The following is a 21,739-nucleotide window of genomic DNA, read 5'->3' on the forward strand; positions in this document are numbered from 1 at the left end:
TGCACTCAGCATCTCTCTGAACCTCATTCCAACCCCAAGTTCCTCAAAAGTGCAAAGAGACTAAAATAAATGTTGAAGAGAGACCAGATTTTCTCAGCCTAGCAGCCAACCTCCGATTAAACAATCTTCATTCCCTCCAAGTGGCAGTTTCCCAGCAGCCTGGGACAATTTGTATCTCCCTGGCTTATCAGCAGCACTTGAAAAGGCACAAGTGACACTTGGAATGACAAAAATCCAACACACTTGGCCTTGAGCCCCCTGCTCCAAGGATTACAAACACTTCTTAAAAAGCCATTTGCAATAAAGAGATTAGAGTAGCTGAATTGGCTTGCTAAAAAAAAATAAATCTATTTGCAGTTGAGCCCCTGAACCAGTTTCAGGAAGGGTGCAGGCCTTAGGAACATTGCCAGTCTACCTTGATATGCTGAGGGAGGAGCTATCAACAAGAAAGCTTTCATTAGAAAGGGGCATGTTAATTAGGAAGGGAGATATTCTGGTGCAGCAAGCAAGAAGAGAATCCGTACTGCAGGAGAAAACTGAGTATTTTGTTGAGCTTGTAGGAAACCAGCCAGAACTTTTTTTTTTTTTTAATTCCTATTTTTTTTATTACTTTCTTTTTATTATTTTTATTATTACTATCTTTTTATTATTAGTATTATTGAATGCCCTTTCTTTATTGCACAAGAGAAGAATGGAACAAGTCCTTCCAGCTATTTCCTTGAACTTATGTAAGGTGTCTGCATTTCTGCTGATCAGATGGAAATAATAGTTTCAAGAGAACCATCTATTTCAACAAAAGGCAGGTAAAGCTGACAACCACTTCAGTTTCCTCCTACAGGACCTCATCAGTGACAAAACTGGGTCTAGGTAGGATGACACTGATACCTGGACTCAGTGCAACACAGATGTTTTATCATTACTTGGGAGAATTTAAATCAGGATAATGCAGGACTTCACTAATCTGAGTGTTCAGATTCACAGTGACCAAACCACTTCAGCATTCACTCATTTTTAGGTGTGTGTATTATAGAGGGACAATTCAAGCAGGGCTTTTTCCAGTTTTTTGTATCTTTGGGCTATACCATTTGGATTTTGGAACATTAAGCCAAATAATTTTTGAGAGGAATTATCCTGGGCCAGAGTGAACACAAAATAATAAAGGAAAAGAGACACCCTGAGAGATTCACAAAGGATAGCAAGAGTAGGATAAAACATAACCTAATACCAGATCAATTCCATAAGATCATTAAGATCAGCTCAGGTCTGTATCTACCAAGCTGTACCTTGTTTCTCCTGGGGTTTCACATGAGGAGAAATGAACATAAATGCTACAGTGCAGCTGCCAGGCATGTTTCCTGGCATGTACTGGCAGGTAGTGCAGTGGGGAGGGGGTTTGCCTTAGTAAGGACTGATTAAAACTGGTCTCAACTTGCCAGGTTTTCATCAAGTCCAGAATCCATCACAGGGAAACCTACACAAATGCTCCCGCAGATTTTTACAGCAGGACACAAAGCCTCTTGTCTTTTGAGGTCAATAAAAAAACTGCAACTGTTTTGAAATTTCAACCCTGCTGTAGGCTCTGCTCCTGAGGCAGCTCATCACCTCTGTCAACTCACATCACATTTTGAGGCACTTGAAACATTTCTTTCCCAGGCAACAGCCACAGTGAGCAAAGGAACAAGAAAAGACAGGTTGGTAACAGCACTGTAGGAAGGAGAGCAGGCTGGGGGAGAGGCACTCACGTCTGCAGGTGTGCCTGTCATCCCTGTAGTATCCCAGGGAGCAGAGCGGAGCACACGCGCCCGTGTGGGACAGAACCAGGCCAGCCTTGCAGGAGGAGCAGGACAAGGGACCCTCGCCAGCGCAGCTCTTACAGGAAGGGTGGCACCCTGCAGAGACAGCAAAAAACAGGGTTTCTGTTCAAGGAAAAACAAGTTTCACAGGCTTCAGCAGAAGCACTCTCAGAGACTGAGAGCAGGGGTGCTGAGCACCAAAAGTTCCTGCCAAGTCTAAGCCCTCAGTGGTGCACAGTGCCTCCCGCCCAAAAAAGGATCCTCTCCTTTCTTTCTCTTTTTATTTGCCCTCTTCTTTTCAGCCTTCCCTTCTCAAGAAAAAACCCTTGCAGGATGTGGCCAGGACCTGTCTAACAGAGAAGAGTGAAAAAAGGGCCTGCACATACCTCCCTGTCATGCTTTCTCCCAGCTAGCTTCAGGTTAGATCCTCTTTGCCTATGCAGGAACCATGTAGTGCTTTTCTAACAGCTCCACACTTCCCTGAAGATTCACACCCATCCCTTCAGCAGGAATTGCACTGATGGAGACCAGACTATCTCCATGCACCCTCTCCCCATTTCCCTCATGACTTTTCAGGTTCATTTCCTAGTCTGACCGAAGAGATTTAAAATATCACAGGGGCTGAGGCCAACGTACCCTATTACTTTCTTTAGTGAGGTTACACACAAAAAGATTAGTCTGTTTTACTTCTTGACAGGCCTTTACCTAAAGATTGATGTCATCATTACACCTATCATGATAGGTGGAAAATTAATCATGAGGGAGAGTGGGCAAAGGACTCAGAAGCAACCACGCTGAGCTGTGCTGGGGATCTTAAAAGGCAGAACAAAATGTCCTAGAGGCTTTGACATAGTCCGAAAAATACACAACTCCTTTTAAGTCAAACCTTTAAACCAAAAGGAAGAAATGTTATCCCTAGGCTTTCATTTCCAGGAAGGCAAAACCTCTCTCTCTCTCTCTCTCTCTCTCTCAGGGGCCTTCCCAATCAAGTGACACGGAGTATGTTTCATAGTTCTGAGATCTCATTTGTCAAAAACAGGTAAACAAACACACAGCTCCCAGAATGGTGAAGAGAAGCTTTGAAATATTACTCACCCTAAACTAGATTAGGAAATGCAAAAGGAGCATCTACATTGTGCTGAATTTCTGGTCTTGATTCCTTTCTCTAAAACTGAAGTGCAATACCCTTTACTCAGCTTTGAGCTTTACTACATCTCTGTCAGGCACAGAACAAGAAAGGGAACCTGCTTCCTTCTCAGAGCCTAGGGAGTAGAAAGCAGCTCAGACAATGACTGGAATGTGAAACCACATCAACAACAAAAAGCAGAGGAGATGCAGGGACACAGTAGAAAATAAAGTGTGGCCTGGGTGCTGCATTCATTGTACCAGCCTGAAAAGCTGAATGGAACTGGCTTTCTGTTTTGGGAGCTGCTACAAGCCATCAACTTCTGGGCCATTATTGCAGTAACACAAGCCTCAGTCAGGGTGATGTTCCACCTCAGGCTGCAAAACATCCTACCAGCATGAAACAAAAACTTGCCCCAGCGCAGCGTCCTGCCTGGTGGACAAAGCTTCTCTCCTAGGCAGGAACCACCTGGTGGAAGCTGTCCCAAGGGTGCAGGCAGCTCCTCGCAGCTCCCCGAGGTGTCTGCAGGAGGCACTCACGTTTGCAGGCACCATGCTCGGCGTAGTGTCCCGGCGGGCAGTCCGGCACGCAGCGATCCCCCAGGAGCAGGTGCCGGGCGTGCTGGCACTTCAGGCACACGCTGCCGCTGTCCCGCAGGTTGGCCACGCACTGCTGGCACAGGGGGTGGCAGTCTAGAGGCAACAAGGGACACTGAGCACAGAGGGACAGCACAGGGCTTAGCTGAGAACTGCATGAAGGCTGTAGGGATGGAACTTTGAGAGCAAATCCCGCTACCCGAAACTCCCCCCTCTGCATCCCTCCTGCCCCATTCAAGCATCCTCTTTCCCATCCTTAAGTGAGCTTGGGAAAGCTTTGCTCAAAGCCAGCTCAAAGCCCTTTGCTTCCCAAGACCTTTCTCTGACTTTTAATGCTTCTGCCTACAGGTTCTTCTCTAGCTCTGCTGGAGGCCTCGGGCACCCACCTCCCCCTGCTCCCACCATGGCAAAACGAGGAGCAGAACCTGTACAGCTGTACAACCTTCTCCTGTAGTTCCTGCTGCTCACATTTTCCCACACAAACGAGACATCCATACCCTTACATACAGCAGCCCTCAAAGCCAGGCCAAGAGTGGCATCAGAGTGCCTCAAAGCCTTTTCCTTTTTCCATTTTTCCCCAGCAGGACACAAGCTTGCGTCTCCTGACCTCTACCTGAACTTAGGTGCTTCACAAGGTTTGACAACAAGCCTTTTGTGTGCACAAAGGTGCAGTGTAAGGCAACCTGGAAGCCAAATTAATCCTCATTATGGTAATAGAGAAAATTATAAAGGAAATGACGACTGACTTGAAAGATATGTAACAATGAGACTTGATTTGCCAGATTTCTGCTGCAGGTTCACCTTTCTGCCTTTTGTCTCCTGTGACAGCATTACTACAGGTTGTCAGGCAATCTAGATTTACAAGCTGAACACAGGCTCACATGGGAGCCTGGAGGAGTTCTGCATCCATAGCTGCAGGAGCCTGGCCCCAGCTGACGTCTCCTGCATGTCACACTCTCAGCATTGGAGCTGGGAAATGACCAGCAAGAGTTGGGGTACAGAGGTGGAGTACTTGGAGCCAGAAAGGATCACATGCAGCCCACCTTAGGGAGCAAGGACTATGAGTTCATCCCAAAGGCCCTGGGTACTTGTGATTTGTATGGGCTGGAGGTGGGGTGATGAGTTTTATGTACTTAAAACCAATAAAATTAACATAAATCCAACCAGTTTTTTGTACTTCCACATTTACCTGGTAATATATTGACTCTCCTTACTGCTAAAATAATACTCCTCCAGTTGAATCTCTTGCTGGAGCCACTGGTCTCTAATAAAGAGCTTTGGCAGGGTATAATGAGTAACAAATCTGCTCAAAAGGTTTCATAAACAGAGTGTAAAAAGGAGGCTGAGAAAATGTAGGGTATCCACACAGTCAGTATCTGCAGCAGAAAACCTAAATTCTCCCAAACTAACATTTAAAAATCCAAGTATCTACAAAGCTCAGTGCTGCTGCAGCAGAGTTTGCTCTTCACAAGCCTCTATTTTCGCTCCTGTGAGTGGAAAGAGTTTTCTCAGTTACTGTTTTAGGATGAATCAGCCCCATCACTCTCTTGTTCCTTTGCAAGCCTGGAGATCAAAGCACACACAACACCAACAAAAAACCCAGGGCTGCCGCTCATGGTGAATTTCAGGGACATTGGGGAGCGAGTGAGAGAGTGAGGGAAGAACTGAAGGGCTTTGTTTAGGGAGAGATTATTTCACTTTTTCACAGCAGGCTCCCTTTGAAGCCAGTTCTAACAGAAGGGGGATGTTTTCCTTGTGCCTCTCAGTCACACCCCCCAGTCCTATTTGTTTCCTGCTTCTGCCTTCTCCCAGCCCAGCCAGTGGGCACAGCACACGGGATTTGGGTTTTCTGGAGCCTTCACATCCCCAGCTGGCTGCAGGTCAGTACCACACAAGGTAGTTAATTCCCTTAGACCCCTTCCAGTATGCAACTGGATTCTAAGGAATTCTGCCACCACTCTGCTTGTAGTCCCAATGCCTCCCTCCTCATCTTGCTGAGACTGCTGAGTTTCCTCCCACTCTCCAAGCAAAATGTTCTCCTGCTCCCCTTCCAGCAGGCTCTGATTTCCTCCTTCACCTCTATGCAAAAAATAATCCCCATCACATTCCCTATCACTGATCTTCCTATAAAGCTGCTTCCATTGCAAAGTAAAATGGAAATACTTACATGGATTTCCAAATTTACTTGACTTCCACACCCTCTTAAGCTTTCTCTTAGCAAATAAAGCAAGAAAACAGTGCCCTTCCTATATGGAAATTATCTGTTACAGATTGTTATAAGACAAAAGAGGCTGCTGGGGAGACAAAACCATCTCTGAAGTGTTTGTGAATGCTTACAAAGGAAACCAGTGGCATTTCTGCCTCTCAGCACCACTACTTGCTAAGCATATAACAATCTTTAAACACATCACCTCTCTTAGGGGCTCTCCAGGAAAGTATTTCCTGATGCAAGTTTTGTGCTGTGCTCTAAGGTGAGAGCTGAGATTTACAACAGAGCATGACTTAAAATCAGCTCTGAAAACACCACACACTTTATAGGCACCTCAACGTGCAAAAAAGTCTCTGGTCTTAACAGTAATTCAAGAAAGCAAGTCAGTGTGGTTGGTTTAAAAGGATATGCAACACTGACCAGGATTTTTGGCTTGTTTTAGTTGTTGTAAAGTTTTTCTTGTCTCTCTTTTAAAAGATCTGAGAGGGAACCCATCACTGAAACAATCCAAGTGCAATTCTGGTGAAGTGAAACCATGTTTGCAGGGATCTGCCTGTTCTGTGAGAGCTTCCCTGGGCAGTGTGAGGTGGGAGATCCAACTGGAAGGTGCCTGGCACAAAGAAGCACAGACCAAAGCTGGGAAAGAATTTTCCCTCCTCTGGCAGCTCAGCTGCTGGTCCTGTAGGAGGCTGCATGCCAGTGAGTGAGTGGAGCTAAGCCCCTCTTGCTCCAGCTCTCCATGATGGTATCAATGTCTCTCTAAACAGACAGCAACAGCTCATTAATTTTACAAGGAACTTAGTGTATTTCTTGTTGTCAGAGTGTCCCTTCTGGAATTTTAAGAGCAAGGCAGCAAAGCTTTTTACAGGCCCCCTCCTGAGCAAGCTCTTCTGGTTTAGCTTTGAACATTTTCCCAATTGCACACAGCCTAAGAAAGCAAGGGCCTGTGGAACACAGGGACTGGGAGAGCCCATGCAACTGGAGTTAAGACCAGGGGATTCTCTATCAGTTGGTGTTCACAGTTTTCTTTCTAACTGCCCTTCCATGTGGTCAGGAAAAGATCAACAGAGAAGCTTCCAGATCAACAGGGAAACATTAAATCAGAGAAGCGAGGGCAGGACAAGGCTTTCAGCAGTGGTTGGGGTTTTTAGAGTGGTGATTGCAAAGCTTCCTGAAGCTGAGCTGGACAAGAGGGAGAGGGAAATCACAGAGTGTTTTCAAACTGTGAAAAAAAAAAACCCACAGAAGCTGTGAGATCCAACAGGGGATGGCTCAAGTGTCAAGCACATTCCTGTATATTTGGACTATAAAATAAAATGAATCAATTGAGCACTCTCAGGGAAGAATTGGTACAAATTCCGTGTGCCCAAAACAGAGCTCAGAGACTCATTGATTTTCTAAAAGTTGAGGACATTTTATCTTTCTTCTGCTTAAATGTGAAATGCTTATTTGATTAACTGCTGAAAACAAGACCTTTTTTTTCCTGTTAACAAGGCAAATGTTCCAGTCCTCATTCAGGTAACATGCACAATAACATCATTAATTCCCAGGCAATGCTTTGGAGTGACAGTTGCTTTTCTCCAGCCTCTGTGAAAGATTTCCCCCTCCAGGTCTATAAAATATGGCAGGTGACTGTGATGCACAGCAGGCCCTATAAGCCATAACACAATTCTGCCTGCAGGGTCGGGAATTAAAGATAAATGGGAAGATAATTGTAAAAATATATTGCTTTGGGAGGCGAAGGAAAAAGCTTTGTTAGATTCTGATGCAAATCACATCTTATGAGAGTGTCAGGAGTTTTAATGGTCTCTTTTATGGGACAGCTGCTCTTTAACTGATAATTAATAACTTGGCAAGGGCAAATTCAGCATTTCAGTCAGAGCTGAATGAGAAGAACGAGTGAAACTTAACAACCTGGATGTGGAGCTCTTTACCTCCAGGAGAACTGGCTACAAACATGCTTTGCTTAAGCACCACACATAAATTTAGCACAAAGAGCAACACACTTCAGATCTGGGGCCAAAGAACAACTTTTTTGTCAAGGTGAAAAACTCAGTTGAGTTCCTCTGCAAGGGTTCTAACAGCTTCAGTGGGACAAAAAAAACATCTGAACACTGAGGGTTCCCATCCACAAGGAATGCCCTCCACACTGCTTCCAGTTCCTGTGAGCTTCCAGCTCCTGTGACATCTCCCTCATCACTGGGATTTGGGAGCAGGAGAACTTGTCTGTGACACCAAACAAAGGGATAATTAAAGAATAAACCCTCTTCAGAAAGAGTCCTGACTGGTGATAAATGGTACTAAGGTTTTCCCAACACAATTCACAGGGGAAGGCCACTTTTCCATGGCACTGCTTTCATAGGAAGCATAATGCAAATTAATGGGGAAATAAGGTGGAAGAAATACAGGGCACAGAGCCCTGACGTGCCAGGACATTGGTAAGTACCACTGTATCCCCTGAAATTGTAGAGGACAGATACACCTCTTTACACTGAAATGCTGAATTATTTCCAGTTTGTACTTATCTGACTCTATCTTGATTGCCCAACCCAAATTCCTAAGGAGCCGTACAGTACTTTCAGGATGTTTTCCTACTCCTCACACACTTTCTTTCCCTGCTCTTTTTGTCTCTACAGACAGAACAATCACTGTTGTTTAAAAGGGAGATGAAGAAATGCTTCATTAGAATTAAGCTGTGGAGAGCAAAGAAACAAGTCTTTCATTAAAAAACATCCAGGACATAGATGTTTAGCAAAGAGAAGACTCTGTGAAGGGAAATCACATTCAACTGAGAACAATAGCATCTCAATGGATATATTTATTACTTCTAATGCATTTTTTCCTTTTCTTAGGATTCCTTATTTCATTTGGAACTATTCAGTCTGGATTAAGCCTCACACACCGTAGCCTTTTTTGATAAAGAAAAAAAAAAAAGGCTTGATAAAGCTCAGAAATAGTTGGAGCAGCTCCCAGGATATGTTTATACGTGTCTGTGTGATGGATTAAAAGCGATTTTTCTTTTTAAACAGATAAATGCAATCAGTGGTTTCAGATGATGGGCTTAAGTGCAGGCACTGAGCACCCACACAGCATAACCCCCAATCCAGAAATCCTATTACCTCCCAAAAATGCACACAGCAACGCTTGCTGTGCCAGCTTTTCTTTAGGGCCCCATAAACTACTTCTTTGGATCCCAAATTCTAACCTAGCTCCTCTTCCTGAAGCTTTGAGCAGGAGCCAAGCAGCTTTCCTGGCAGTGTGAAGCAGCAGTTCAATGGCACAGACAGCTCATCCCCCAGCAGCTCCCCTTACTCACCCACACAGTAGCCCACCAGGCTGAGGTACTGCTCCTCCTCGCAGCCTGTCCTGCACTTCCCACCATCCAGAGTGGCATGGGGGTGGCACGTTGAGCATTCCCAAGCAGAGGGGCCGTGGCATGTCTTGCAGGATGGATGACAGGCTGAGGGAGAAAATCAACACTCCTGGTTATGCTCCCGGTGCACTCTCTCCCCTGCCTTCCCAACAAAACAGCTCCCACCATCATCTACTCCTACAAAACATGGGCAGAAGATGGTCTAATGGCACCAGGGACTGCAGGGTTGTGGTTTGGAAGGCTCTTAAATCCTCATTTTGAATAAACAAGATGAGGAATGGGTTGCCAGTTTAAGAAATGTGGTTTGTTGCCTGCATTAATCAAGGTATAGATCTAGACACAATATAAAAGAGAGAGAGAGATTGGCCCTGTCATTCCTCCCTCCAGCATATGCTTGTGCATATAAAAAACCAGAGGGGGATGCACAGGGGAGATAAATTAAACTTCTCCTGGGATTGTATGAGCATCATTGTGGAGCTTGCTATGCATGAGAGAAAACTGGGGAATGGTTTCTCCAGCAAGCCCTCCCAAACTGCAACCTCTGAAGCAGGAATGCCCTGCCAGCTCATTAGCCACTTCTGTCTGCCAAAACTCAACAAAGACATAGCAGAGAAAGTGGCTTAAGAGCGCTCAAAAATATTTCATGGGCTGCTTTTGTATCCTTCCAACTTTAGTGACAGATGTCAGATTCCCATGCTACAGATCTGAGGAAGATAAAAATACTACAGCTACCAGTCAGTAAAAAAAAATCTCAAAAATTACTTTCAAAGCTCTTTAGGAATAAAAGGACACAGCTTGCAAGATGTCACTTTCCTGACACTGAAATTTTGTTTCTAAGACATTTTTATAAGCCTGAAACCACCTAAAGCAGCACTCAGCAGTTACCTCAGCTCTAAGGTGGCAGTGCACAGCTCAGAACTGATGAATCTTTACAATGGCCTGCCAAATAAATCTATTTATAGAGTTGTTCTTTGGCTGAATAAATTGAATAAATAGAGCAATGGACTTTTTAGAAAACGTTTTTCTCTCTAAATCTGAGGCTTTTACTAATAAAAGCATTTTTTTTTCTCAGCATTGTCCATTAAAGAGTTTTTTTTTCCACAGCACACAAGCTAGGAACACTAACCTGAAATCAAGCACAGAATATCTTCAGGGAAACAGTCCTGAGGAGCAAAACTGAGTGTAATTTATGATTCCAAGTGCACATGTCTCTCCCATTAGGAGGAGATTCCACTCCCTGAAATTGGACTATCCTATTCTCCCCTGCTAATACTTAAACAGCTTCATAGAAATCTGCAGGAGCACTCACGGGAGCAGCGGTCCCTGTGGCTGAACAGCCCCTCGGGACACGAGGGGAGGCACCTGCCCTCCAGCAGCACGCCAGGAGCCGGGCAAGCCGTGCAGTCCTGGGAAGAATTCCCCACGCAGCTTGCACAGGAGGAGTGGCACTCTGCAGCAAAGGGGAAAACAACAGCACAACAGAAAGGCACATTAATTCTGGCTTGTTTCGCTCGTTACTGCCTCAAAAATGGCCAGATTGCTTTCTTCTCAAGGATGACAGGAAGGTATTTTTCCTTTAGAGGATCCTCTGCTTGTGAGAGGTAGGAAGGAGTGCAAAGTAGAGAGCAGTTCCTGAAGATAAGGAGCAAGCAGAGACAGCTGCATATTTAATATTTCTTTGCACCCACGCAGTTCATTACTGAAATGCAAAGCTGCCCAGCACTATGTGATGGTGTTGTCTTCCCTGGAAGAGTTCTGGGGTTCTGCAAACTTACCAGCTGCTGAAGTCACCTTCTGTTATCACCCTGCAGTTACTCCAGGCAGGGTTTCTTATCACTGCACAATTATCATCAGCCATTCTGGAGCAACACCCACAGAGGTGGACTGGCCACCTGAAACGAACACTCATCACAAGAATGGCCCAGCAAGAAGGAGGAGTGCAGTTAAAAACTGCACTTCTTTCCTGGCACTGGCCCTAAACCAAACCATCTTCAGCTAAGCCATCTGATTAAATAAACACATAAACTCACTAGCCAAAAACCTCATAGTTAGTAGAGTAGCTGGAGGCTACAGGTTCCACTGTGTGATTTGAACGCAGACCTCTGGATTCTGGGGATATAAGGCACAGGGTTGGACAGAGGAAATTGAATGAAATAAAGTAATTTATACAACTACACATAGCTGGCAGCCAGGGAGATCTTCAAGGTTCCTTCCAACCCAAGCAATTCTATGACTCTACAAAACCAGCATTTTGCCCTACATAAGAACTTCTGTGCTTCTGTTCTGCACGTTGTGGGTTTGCTTTTCAAAGCACCAGCTATAAAATAAAAATAACTGGATTTTAAATTATGTCCACTTTTAAAATATTGTTTTTTCCCAACAGGAAGAAATAGCCATCAGTAGTGCAGTTAATATTGTTATTACTACTACTTTACTTCAGTCGCCATCTCTCTGACTGGTGGGAAACCACATATATTCAAACACCACAGTGCCCACTTTTCCAAACTCTAGCCTTCATGGAAATGCTTCCTAGTTGGTATTTCAGGAGCAGGGATGGCAGGTGTGCTGCAGGGCATGTAGCAGAAGAGCTTCCTCAAAAGAAAAGACTGCTGTGGGATGTCTTGACCTGCTCCAAGGGCTAGGAAGGAGAAAGTCTTTTTTGAAAAGGATTTAAGGGTTGATCCTGCTTCAAAGTAAGTCAGTGCTAAAATTCACGTACTCAGCTTCAATGGAAAGGAGCTGAGCTGTGCAGGCTTGAACACAGGCATTTAAAAAGAAAGTACCTGAGTATTTCAGTCATAAGTCTTAGGTAGATTACATTTTCCCTCAAAAGCACTAGGATAGGCTGTTTTGAAAGTTACAGAGTTTTAACACTCACAGCAGTCACGAGGCAAGCACAAGGCTGTACAAATCAAATGTGGTACAAGCTCCACCCAAACCACCAAAATGCAGTGCTCTGAACAGCTCTTCTCACCTCTGCAGACTCCTGTGCTATCCACATGGAAATGGGATGGGCAGAGGGGGAGGCAAAGGCCATGGAGAACTCCTTCACCGGGTGGGTGAGGCTGCAGGACGTCCTCGGGTGCCCGGCACCGCAGGCACTGCGCAGCTCCTGGGCCGGCACACGAGCGGCAGGACGGGTGGCAACCTGGGCACAGGGGGAGAGAGCCATCAGAGCCAGCTTTCCCAGGGAGAAGGACAAGGGACAGCTTTCTAGAGACCAAACAAATGAGGCCCAACAGCATCTGGTCCTGCTCTCTACAACAGAACAGGGATTTTAGAAAAATTCTTTGACATTGCTCCCCCCGCCCCCAAGGAGCAGCTCTTTGCCCGAGTAAAGCTGGTGAACAAATAAAAAAAACTGCAGTCCTGTGCCACAGGCAGCCAATTCTCCTTTAATTTCTGGAACTGCAACAGTGAGCTCAATCTCATTAGGAGGGACAGCAAGAAATGACTGAAGAAAAGCCCTTTGTGTGAAGGGCTCGCACAAAGCAGAAATTCACCTTTCCAATTTTTGCTTTTCCCACTACTACAAAGATGACCTCAGTCTTGGCAAATCTGCCAGATGTGTGTGGACCTTCATACTAGGTATATGTGGAATTTCATACCAGGTGTATGTGGAATTTCACCCACCTCTTAACTCGTGTTGAGAAAAACCTGGGAGCAATGTACATTTATTTCAGCAGTGTGCACAGAGAATAAAAAAATTGTCTCAGAAATCACTAAATCCTGGAGGTGTGAAAGTAGGTGGGAAAATTCACTTTTTCTCAAAGCAGAAAACAATCAGCAGGAAAGGCAGGAATTAAGCATTGACTGGTTCAGCACAGGATAAAGGAGAAACAAAACCTGGTTTACAGCAGGTGGGGAACTTATCCCAGGTACAGAACTTACCCTTGCAGATGTTGTGATCCTGGTAAAAGCCCTCTCCACAGTTCTCCAGGCACAGACCCTGGCGCAGTGCCAGAGGGAAGGAACAGGAGGTGCAGTGAGTGGCCAGAGGTCCCTCGCACGTGGAGCATGAAGCGTGACAAGCTGATAGAGAAACAGAGCACACAGAGCTGAAACATCCCATTTTTACTCCTTTAGAGTGGTGTTGCTGATTACAGCCTTCTCCAGCTGTAGAAAACTCCCAGCTGGAATGAGACTCAGCTAGGTGAACTAATGAGAGCAGAAGTGCCCATGTATTAATAAGTACTACCAGTAATAACTCCTGCTCACACGATGTTTTGAATGTGTATCTCAGCATGTTTGGCAAGGAAAAGAGGTTACTTGAAACAATCCATCACAAGTGAACCGAGGAACACAAAAGAAAATCAAATCCCCTGTCCCCCCTCCCATTTCTGTGCTCTCAAAATTCCCTCCCTACGTCTGGGGAAGAGCAGACAACACGAGGAGGGTGACCTGAGAGCCTAGGAAAAGGTCATGCAAAAACACCCCTCTTACCTGTGCACCTTCCACTGCCACTCGGGAAATGTCCCTGTGGGCACTGAGGGAGGCACTGCCCCTGGTGCAGCAGCTTCCCTGCAGCACAGCTCACACACCTGGCTGCCTCTGGAGAGCACCTCTCGCAGAACTGGCCACAAGCTGCCAGAGAACAGCTCATTAATGACAGACACTCAATTAGGGAAGAACAGCAGAGCCATCAACCTCTCCCCTTGAATGGAAACCACCCCACACATTTTTACATGGCAGTGTACGGCAAGCAGCAGTTACCAGACTGTTCAGGAAGGAAGGCAGAAAAAGGTGATTTCAAAAAATGGTAATTTCCCCCCTCCCCCTTTTCTTCTAAGTGGGAAAATGCAGCTAAAATCAAGCATGATAATTTTTCTTATCAGTTCTGGTGGTCTATATTATCCCAGGCAATCAGCTCGGAAGTTAACTGACCTGTTGTCCAAGAGCACCATGGAACTCTGGCTTCCCTAAGGCTGCTGGATATTTAGAAGAGTCAAGCATTTTGCTTAACCAATTTCTGTTTCTTTTCACTAGCAGCTCTCCAGCTGGGTATCAAAATGCATGGTTTTTGGTAGAAGGTGAAAGGTCTGACTCTCAGAGGTTTCAAGGAACAGCTATGGGGTTTCAAGAAACCACTGGGAGTAAAAACCAAACTTAAGTTAAATTTCCTTTTCAGCTTAAATTATTTTCAGCTATTAGATTTCAAGCCTGCACACTTAAAACATAGGTGAATAAAGCTACCTGGTACAGACACTGACCAAAATGAAGGGGAATGTGGTCATCCAGCATGAGCACAAATGGCAACAATTTTGCCACTAGTTCCAGCTTTTATGCTCTCTCTAGCAAGCTGTGGCCCAGACACACCTGTGTGACCCACACACCTGAAGCCCAACAAGCCCTGACTGACCATGGATACTCCTCCCAAGCAGCCAGTGGCTGCCAACAGCAATCCAGGTTAGACTGGAATGCATGTAGTAAATGTGAGATTCCTTATTTGAGATTTTTTTTCCCCCTTCAGGATCTGTTTGACTTAAGTCTTTTAATTCCCTCTAGCTGCCTCTTCTCCCTTTTTCCCAGCAAACCTTCCCAGCTTCCAAGGCACATCTGCTGTGCAGGTACTATAATACTGTGATGCTGAATTGTAATTAAATTTACAGAAACCTGCTGGCAAAGGCCATTTTTCTTTCCACAGACAAATGGATTTGTCAAGCCCTCAGAAACAGCCCAGCTTTTCAAGCTGCTCGGCGAGGAAAAACCCCCTCAAACCTTTCAGCATCTGATTAGTGTAAATGAATTAATAATCTCACAAACAAACAGCAGCTTCCCTCATCCCCTATGAATGCTCAGGGTGCAGCTGGCTTGTCAGACATGAATAAAGCCCCAGCTGCTGCACGGCGAAATGAAATATTGATTCCTGCTTGTGCAGAGCATTCCTCTCACAGGTATTTACCAGTGCAGACGCCATCCCTTGGGTAGAACCCCTGGCCACAGCTGGCCAGGCAGAACCCAGCTTGGAGCACGTGTGATGGATCTTTGCAGGATAGGCAGTGGCTCTCAGCAGCTCCCCAGCACGAGGAGCAGGACTCGTGACAGGCTGCAGGGGAGAAAAGTGCAGGATTAGCCAACAAGCCACTTCCAACAGCAAAGGGCCTGCACCACTGCACTTCTTGGCAGGTTTGCTCAGGCTTTCACTGCTACAGAAGATGAAAAATAGCAAACACAACCCGCTGCTGCTTAGGTTGGAATCTTTCATCCAAGCCATCCCAGCAGGACAATTTCCAGCTGTGTTTTGCACATGGAATTGTGGCAGCAGCACAGACCAGAGCAGTTAGCATAGCTGTTATCAGCTCAGGAGGAGTGTTGGGAACACTGTAAAATCCCTGGAGCACAAAGGGAAATGGGAAGAAATCCCACCACAGGCTACTTAAAACCCAGATCCCCGGGGTGGCTGCTGACAGTAACCCAGCTCCAGGCACAAACACAGAACTGTGCTGCAGGGCTGCAGTCAAGGTTTGGCAAAATGAAAAACAAGCCAGGCTTCTTCTAGAAACAACTCCTCCTTGTCCTTCCAGGTGCAGAAGGAACTAATTTATCAGGAACCCTCATATGCTCAGCCCGAGTAATTCCTAGGGAAAATATGGGACACAGATTTCTATTAAATCCCATGCTACCAGTGTTGCAGGAACAGTGCAAATTACAGTTCTTGTTGCTGTCAAAGGTTTGTTTTTTTTTTTTCTCAATTACACCCAAATATGTTCCAAAGATGTTCTTCAATTCATTATTTCACAATAAGGCAGGTACATGCTTGTGCTCCCAGTCTGTGGCAGGTGGGAGAAAAGGGAACTTCTTGATGTTTGCCCTGCCAACACGTCTGAAGTTGCAGCCACCCAAGAAAAACTCATCTGTGAGTAGCATCAGTGCAACACAGGAACCTGCAGGCACAGCAACAACTCATCCACAGAACTCAGAGCACGTTATACATGAGTGATATGGCACAGAGGGGCACAACACCCCATCCCAGGGGATTTCCCTGCTGCCCAAGGCAGGGAAGAGCTATCAGCTCCATCTCACACGCAGGGAACTGAACACCTGGGGTTAAGAACAGGTAGTGTTCATGGGGCAAGACACAGGACATTTGAGCTCATGCGCAGTACATGGTCCTTGGGCATTCTGGATGCTCCTTCTCCACACTTCCACCTTGGTTTGTTTTCCCTTTTTGTGTTGATTAGCTGCTTGCTCTCCCCCTTCTCACCCTCCTGCATGTTCTTTCCCTCCACCTCTTTCCCAATCATTCCAGAATGTTATGGCTCTTGTGGTTCCTGAACACCCCACTGTGAGGGGTGTCTCAAAAGGAGCCTGCCTGGGCATCCTGTACTGGATAGGATCTTCCCCTCACAATCCCAACACAACAAACACCAACCATTCCATCCCAAGGCAGAGCCTGAGCACAGTTTCCTGCTCCAGTCAATAATTTCCCTTGCTGATGAAAAAAAACCTGCATCTGATTTCAGCTTGGATGATTTCTCAGGGCACGTCTACACTCGAAAGTTAATGGCAGAGTATGAGTTCATGCTGTAAATTTCTAAACAGTGAAATGTCCTCACTTCACCTTCCAGACCTGACTGTGTTGCTCCTCTCTGAGCTCACTAACTTTCAACGTGTTTTTGAAAGAGTGGGTGCCAGGACTCGAATCCTTTAATTGCAGACTTCCCACTGCACAGCTGAGATCCCTGCCTGTTCACCTGTCTCAGGATGTCAGCACATCTGAACATTCCCAGTCACTTGCAAAGTTCTCAACTCCTCCCTAGAGGTGCTGCTCCTTTCCCAGAGACACTTTTCCCTGCTGGCAGCCCGACAGAGTTTTTAAACAGCTACCAGTTGGCTCTTGCTGGCCCTTGGCAAAGCCCTGTGAGGGGATGAGGCCCTGGCACAGGCTGCCCAGAGAAGCTGTGGCTGCCCCATCCCTGGAAGTGTTTAAGGCCAGATTGGATGGAGCTCCGAGCAACCTGGGATAGTGGAAAGTGTCCACAGCAGAGGGATTGGAACACAATAATCTTCACAGTCTCTTCCAACTCAAACCATTCTGTGATTCCTTGATTCTGTGATTACACACCCTGGCTCCTTCAGCACTGGATCATTGCCAGACTCAGCAGCTGCTCCTCACCCAAACAGACACCAGCTCCACAGAAAGAACAGGGGAAAAATGGAAGCATTCCACGAGCCACTGTCAGCTCAAACATCTTTGCCTGCAGCAACCAAGTGGCTGTGTGAAAATAAATCAACAGAAGTGACTGCATGGCCAGGAAGCTGATTCCATCCCCCTGGCTATTTCCAGTTGGGATTTGTAGGGGCTCTTTTGCAGCTCACCAAACTCCTGCAGACATCTGAAACCCTCCCCGCTCTGACCGCAGCAGGAGGACAATGCCAGTGGTATCCCAGTAAAAACACAGAAGGCATTGCTGGGCTTTGGGGTCCTATGGATCTGTGCCACCTCTACCCTGCACTCTTCCCTGGGAGCTAGGCAAGCTCAGCTCAGCTGTGCTCAGTCCTGGATCCTGGAGGATCCTCCACAGCCCAGGGACAACAGGGAAAAGCAACACGTAGGAAGCAGGAATCCAAGTGCTTTGCTCCAGAGCGAGCTGGGTCTGTTAGTGTCAAGTTACACACTTCAACATTCACATTTTGGGAGATGAAAGCAGGAACACTCCAGTTCTGCCTGGGCTTTTGAATAATCCTGGAAACATAAATAATTAAGTTAGAAAAATGCAGTGAGAGCATTGAACACTGCAAGTCCTTCGAGCCCTTCCATTCTACCATGCAGACATAGTTTATTTTTGCTTCCTTTTGCTTTGCCTTTAGTGGGGGAGTTCTGTTTCTGCCAAGGGAGAACCCCACTCTGTCTGACACAAACTCAACCGTGAACTTTAAATCCACTGCTACATAACTGAACTTATTACCTTTAATTCTCAATTTTATTTTCTCTTAATTGTTTTAATTCTTCACAAAAGCAAGTGGAAGGATGGGGGCAGGAAACAACCCCAGTGTAGGATTCAAATAGGGCAGAGATCAAACAACTGTAATCAAATATTTAAAAGAGACTCGATTAAACTAGATGTTGCAAAACATGAACAAAAGGAAAGGCTAATTCACTGTGTTTTTCCACAATGCAGACAACAGTTTTCCAACAAGAGGATAAAGCAAGAAACCTGGTGTTAAGTCTCTTTCAAGTCCAGAGCGAATTCCTCAAGAGGGAGTTTACTAGAACTACAGCAATTAACACAGTCTAGTTCATCCTTTCTGTGATTTTGGAACATGCTTATTGTAGATGTTAAAACCACTATGAGGAAAATCTTTTGGAGCAGTCTGAGGCCCATCTCGACAATCTGATTAGAGATTTGCAGATATAAAGAGAATACAAGGAAAAAGAGTGAATGGCCGTGAATTACGGACCGCATCTGACACGTAAGACTTTCTCCACTGGTTTGACTTTATGCAGAAAATGCAGCCAGGCAGAACTAAAGCAAATTGGTTTAATTCCCTTGAGGAAAGAGGAACAAATTTTCCCAGCAACATTCAGCCACAAGCATGCGTGACTGCAAATTTGGATGGAGTGCACAATCGGTAATCTAAAAACCAGCAATAAAACGAAACATTAGCCTTTCCCTACCCCTTCAGCAGTGCATGGGCACTGCCAATTAAAACACCACAAGCAGGTGGAAAGGAAATGATAAAATAAAACCAAATGAAGTAGAAGATTATTTGATACTTAAGCCTACAAATTCTTTTGGACTGGGTCTCTCTTGTCTGTTTATACATCAACAATGGTGCACTGGGCTGTAGCAGCTGCTGGAGGACAGAGGTTTTTCAGACTTTCAAAACCTGAAACAAGTGGTCAGCTCTTCAAGGGAAGCCACTTCAGAAAAGGAAGCCTGACTTACCATCTAAAGTGCTTTGCCCTGAAATGTGCCAAAAGCCCTCAGCCTGTATTTAATTCTGAGCAGGAGGATTAGTTCCAAAGAAATTAAAGTAATGGCTCAAAAGTTAAGCATTTTCTCCATCCCTCTGCTGAATCAGAGCTGCAGAAACAATTAGAAGCCTTCTAAAAAGGCCAACATCAAAATGAGAAAAGTGTTAATTTTAGAGAAAACAATTAAACTGCCATGATGAAAAAGCAGCTGCTTTACAGTTTGGGAAGAGTTTAAAATATTTCCAAGGAGCAGGGGAAGCTCATAAAAGCACTGTCATAGTTCCATCAAAGAGAAAGATAACTTTTCTATCTTACTCTCAGTCTTTCCAACTGCCAAGATAAAGGATTGAGACACATCTCAGTGTTTTACAGAATTACCAATTTACTTGGTAAAAATGCTTCCTGAGAGCAGCAAGCTCAGTGCACTTCCAGGAAGAGCGCACAGTATGGATCGAATGAATGGCAACACAAAGCAGGAAGCTTCCCCAGAAAGTATTTCCTGAGTCCTATCAACACCTCACCCCTTCAAGCAATTTCCTGTACACCTTGAAGTACCAGATCTTGAAAAGTCTGGCATGAGCAGGCAGAGGCAGTCTGCACTGAAGTCAAAGAATCACACAACAGAACTGACCCTCTGAGGAATTGTCACGAATATTTCCCCGAGCAGTGATCAGGGTTACCCTGTATGACTTGGTTCCTCTGTTCACTCACTCCTCCCTTTACTCTAGGGTGAACATTAACACCTATGTCAACAGCTGATGCCTCAAGAGAGAGGGTTCTTATAGACCAGGTAAAGTTTTGCCTGCTGCTTTGCCATCACAGAGGACTGCAGCCCCATTTGCTTCGAGGTACCTGTGCAGAGGAGCTGATCCTGGACGTAGCCCTCCCCACAGGAGGGCACACACTGCCCGTCCTTCAGCAGCAGGGGTGCCTGGCACGAGGAGCACTCAAATCCGTTGGTGCAGGTTGAGCAGGTTTCATTGCAGGCTTCCAGGAGAAAGAAGAGAGAAGAAAAATCAATCCCAAATCTGTGATGTAGAAAGACCCTCCCCCAGCTCTGACAAAATGAGATGATTTTGCCTCATTTCATATCAAGAGTTCAAGAATTTGTGTCTGCTTCCACCTGAAACCTCCCAAAGTCTCATGGTTACAACACAGCACGTGCATGGATGCTTTTCCAGCCAAAGCCTGGCAATCTCTTTAGGATGACCCCATGGGATCCCACAGCCAAACGTACAGCATGCAGCAGAGAAGGGGGGGGTCTAATCCCTTGCAGAACTTACCTAAGCAGGCCCCCCCGTGCTGGTAGAAGCCCTGTTCACACGTCTCCACGCAGCGCCCGTCCTGCAGCCGCTTCCTGGGGTCCCGGCAGGAGTCACAGTGATCAGAGGCCTGGGAGCAGCTCACACAGTCTGGGTGGCACTCACCTGGCACAGGGGCAACACACAGAGCAGTGTTGGCAGCCAGGAAGGAGCAAAACACGGCAACTCCAAAACCAAAGTGAAATTTAACATTTGTTTCCCTGGGTGGTGCAAGGTGCGTTAGCTTTGGAGTGGGTTTTTATATACTAGATTATATCAAAGGGGCTAAATGTTTTATTGCTCTATTCAGTATGTGAGAATCCATTATACAGACTCAGATTTTCAAGGCAATTGATTAAAAGGGCTATTCACTGCCCACATGGTTACTCAGCAGTGAAAATTGTAAGTCACCAGGAATCAACGGCCCAAAGCAACCTGAATTTGAGATTCCTAAAGCCAAACCCTGCAGTAAGTCACAACTCTGTGTCCATGCCAGGTCAGAGCACAGCTGGCAGACTGCTCCCCCTCCAGAAAAACCTTGATGCCACAGCACCACAGAAGGACTTCCTGGCCACAGGCAAGTGAAGAAATACAGAACAGAACCATTTTTCTCTAGCTACAAAAAAAGCCCCTCTGCTCCCAGTCAAGTGTTCTCAGCGAGGCCCCAAGCCAAAAGTTCTCAGTGAGAGGGAATATTTGCTGGTTTTAACATAAATACAGCAATGCCCAGGGCTTTCTGCTTTCCCCTGGCTGAAAAGGAGTGGGTTCTCTCTGCCAGCTTCCCCCCTACACATCTCTGAGAAGCAGCAATCAATTTTTGCTGGCTTTATGAAAGCAGATGCAGCAGGGGCTGGTGTTCTGGGCTCACAGATCAAATTGCTGCAGGCTGACCTTTGCATTTGTTTCTCATCTCCCACCACTGCAAGACAGAAAAAAACACAGGGGGAAAAGAGCAGGTTTGGGTAAGTTACCATTCAGGACACAAAAGTGCAGGCTTGGCTCTAGATGTCCAATTCCATGACTCCAAAGCCTGGATTTTCCAAAATGCTACCATGATGGAAGCTAAAAGATCACTGTTTTAAGGACAACCAGGAGACAGAGGCAATTCTTGATAAGGAGAAGGAAGAGGTGCTGACAATACTGTATCATCTATCCTTTCCTCAGCAGTCTGTGCAGACGCTGCTCCCTCTCAAAAATCCAGGACAATTCCATCAGAACTTTCCAAAGCCTGTTTTCCTCACTTTTCTTTCTGCAGTGCTTTGCATTTCCATTTGCATGCAGCAAATAACAAGCTTTAAAACAAGAAGATGGCAAATGTGCCCGGGCACTCCAGCACAATTAAACTGTGAAGCTATTTTCGTTTTTACTGAGATAAAGCATTAACTGGAGCACCCTGATAAAACCAAAGTTATGTGACTGCAA

At 45.7% G+C, this 21,739-nt stretch overlaps 1 protein-coding gene across 1 annotated transcript in view; it reads right to left on the bottom strand.

Moving 5' to 3' along the window:
• FRAS1 (Fraser extracellular matrix complex subunit 1) overlaps nt 1–21,739 on the bottom strand; it is a 105,160-nt gene that overhangs the window by 39,940 nt on the left and 43,481 nt on the right. Inside the window, 10 exon segments of the mRNA XM_031504663.2 lie at nt 1,743–1,889; nt 3,459–3,611; nt 9,041–9,184; nt 10,407–10,547; nt 12,072–12,245; nt 12,989–13,129; nt 13,541–13,681; nt 15,000–15,143; nt 19,869–20,003; nt 20,300–20,443. Of these exon segments, the coding sequence (XP_031360523.2) occupies nt 1,743–1,889; nt 3,459–3,611; nt 9,041–9,184; nt 10,407–10,547; nt 12,072–12,245; nt 12,989–13,129; nt 13,541–13,681; nt 15,000–15,143; nt 19,869–20,003; nt 20,300–20,443 (1,464 nt within the window).

This window comes from Lonchura striata, chromosome 4, assembly GCF_046129695.1.
Source record: "Lonchura striata isolate bLonStr1 chromosome 4, bLonStr1.mat, whole genome shotgun sequence".
Taxonomy (NCBI): Eukaryota; Metazoa; Chordata; class Aves; order Passeriformes; family Estrildidae; genus Lonchura; species Lonchura striata.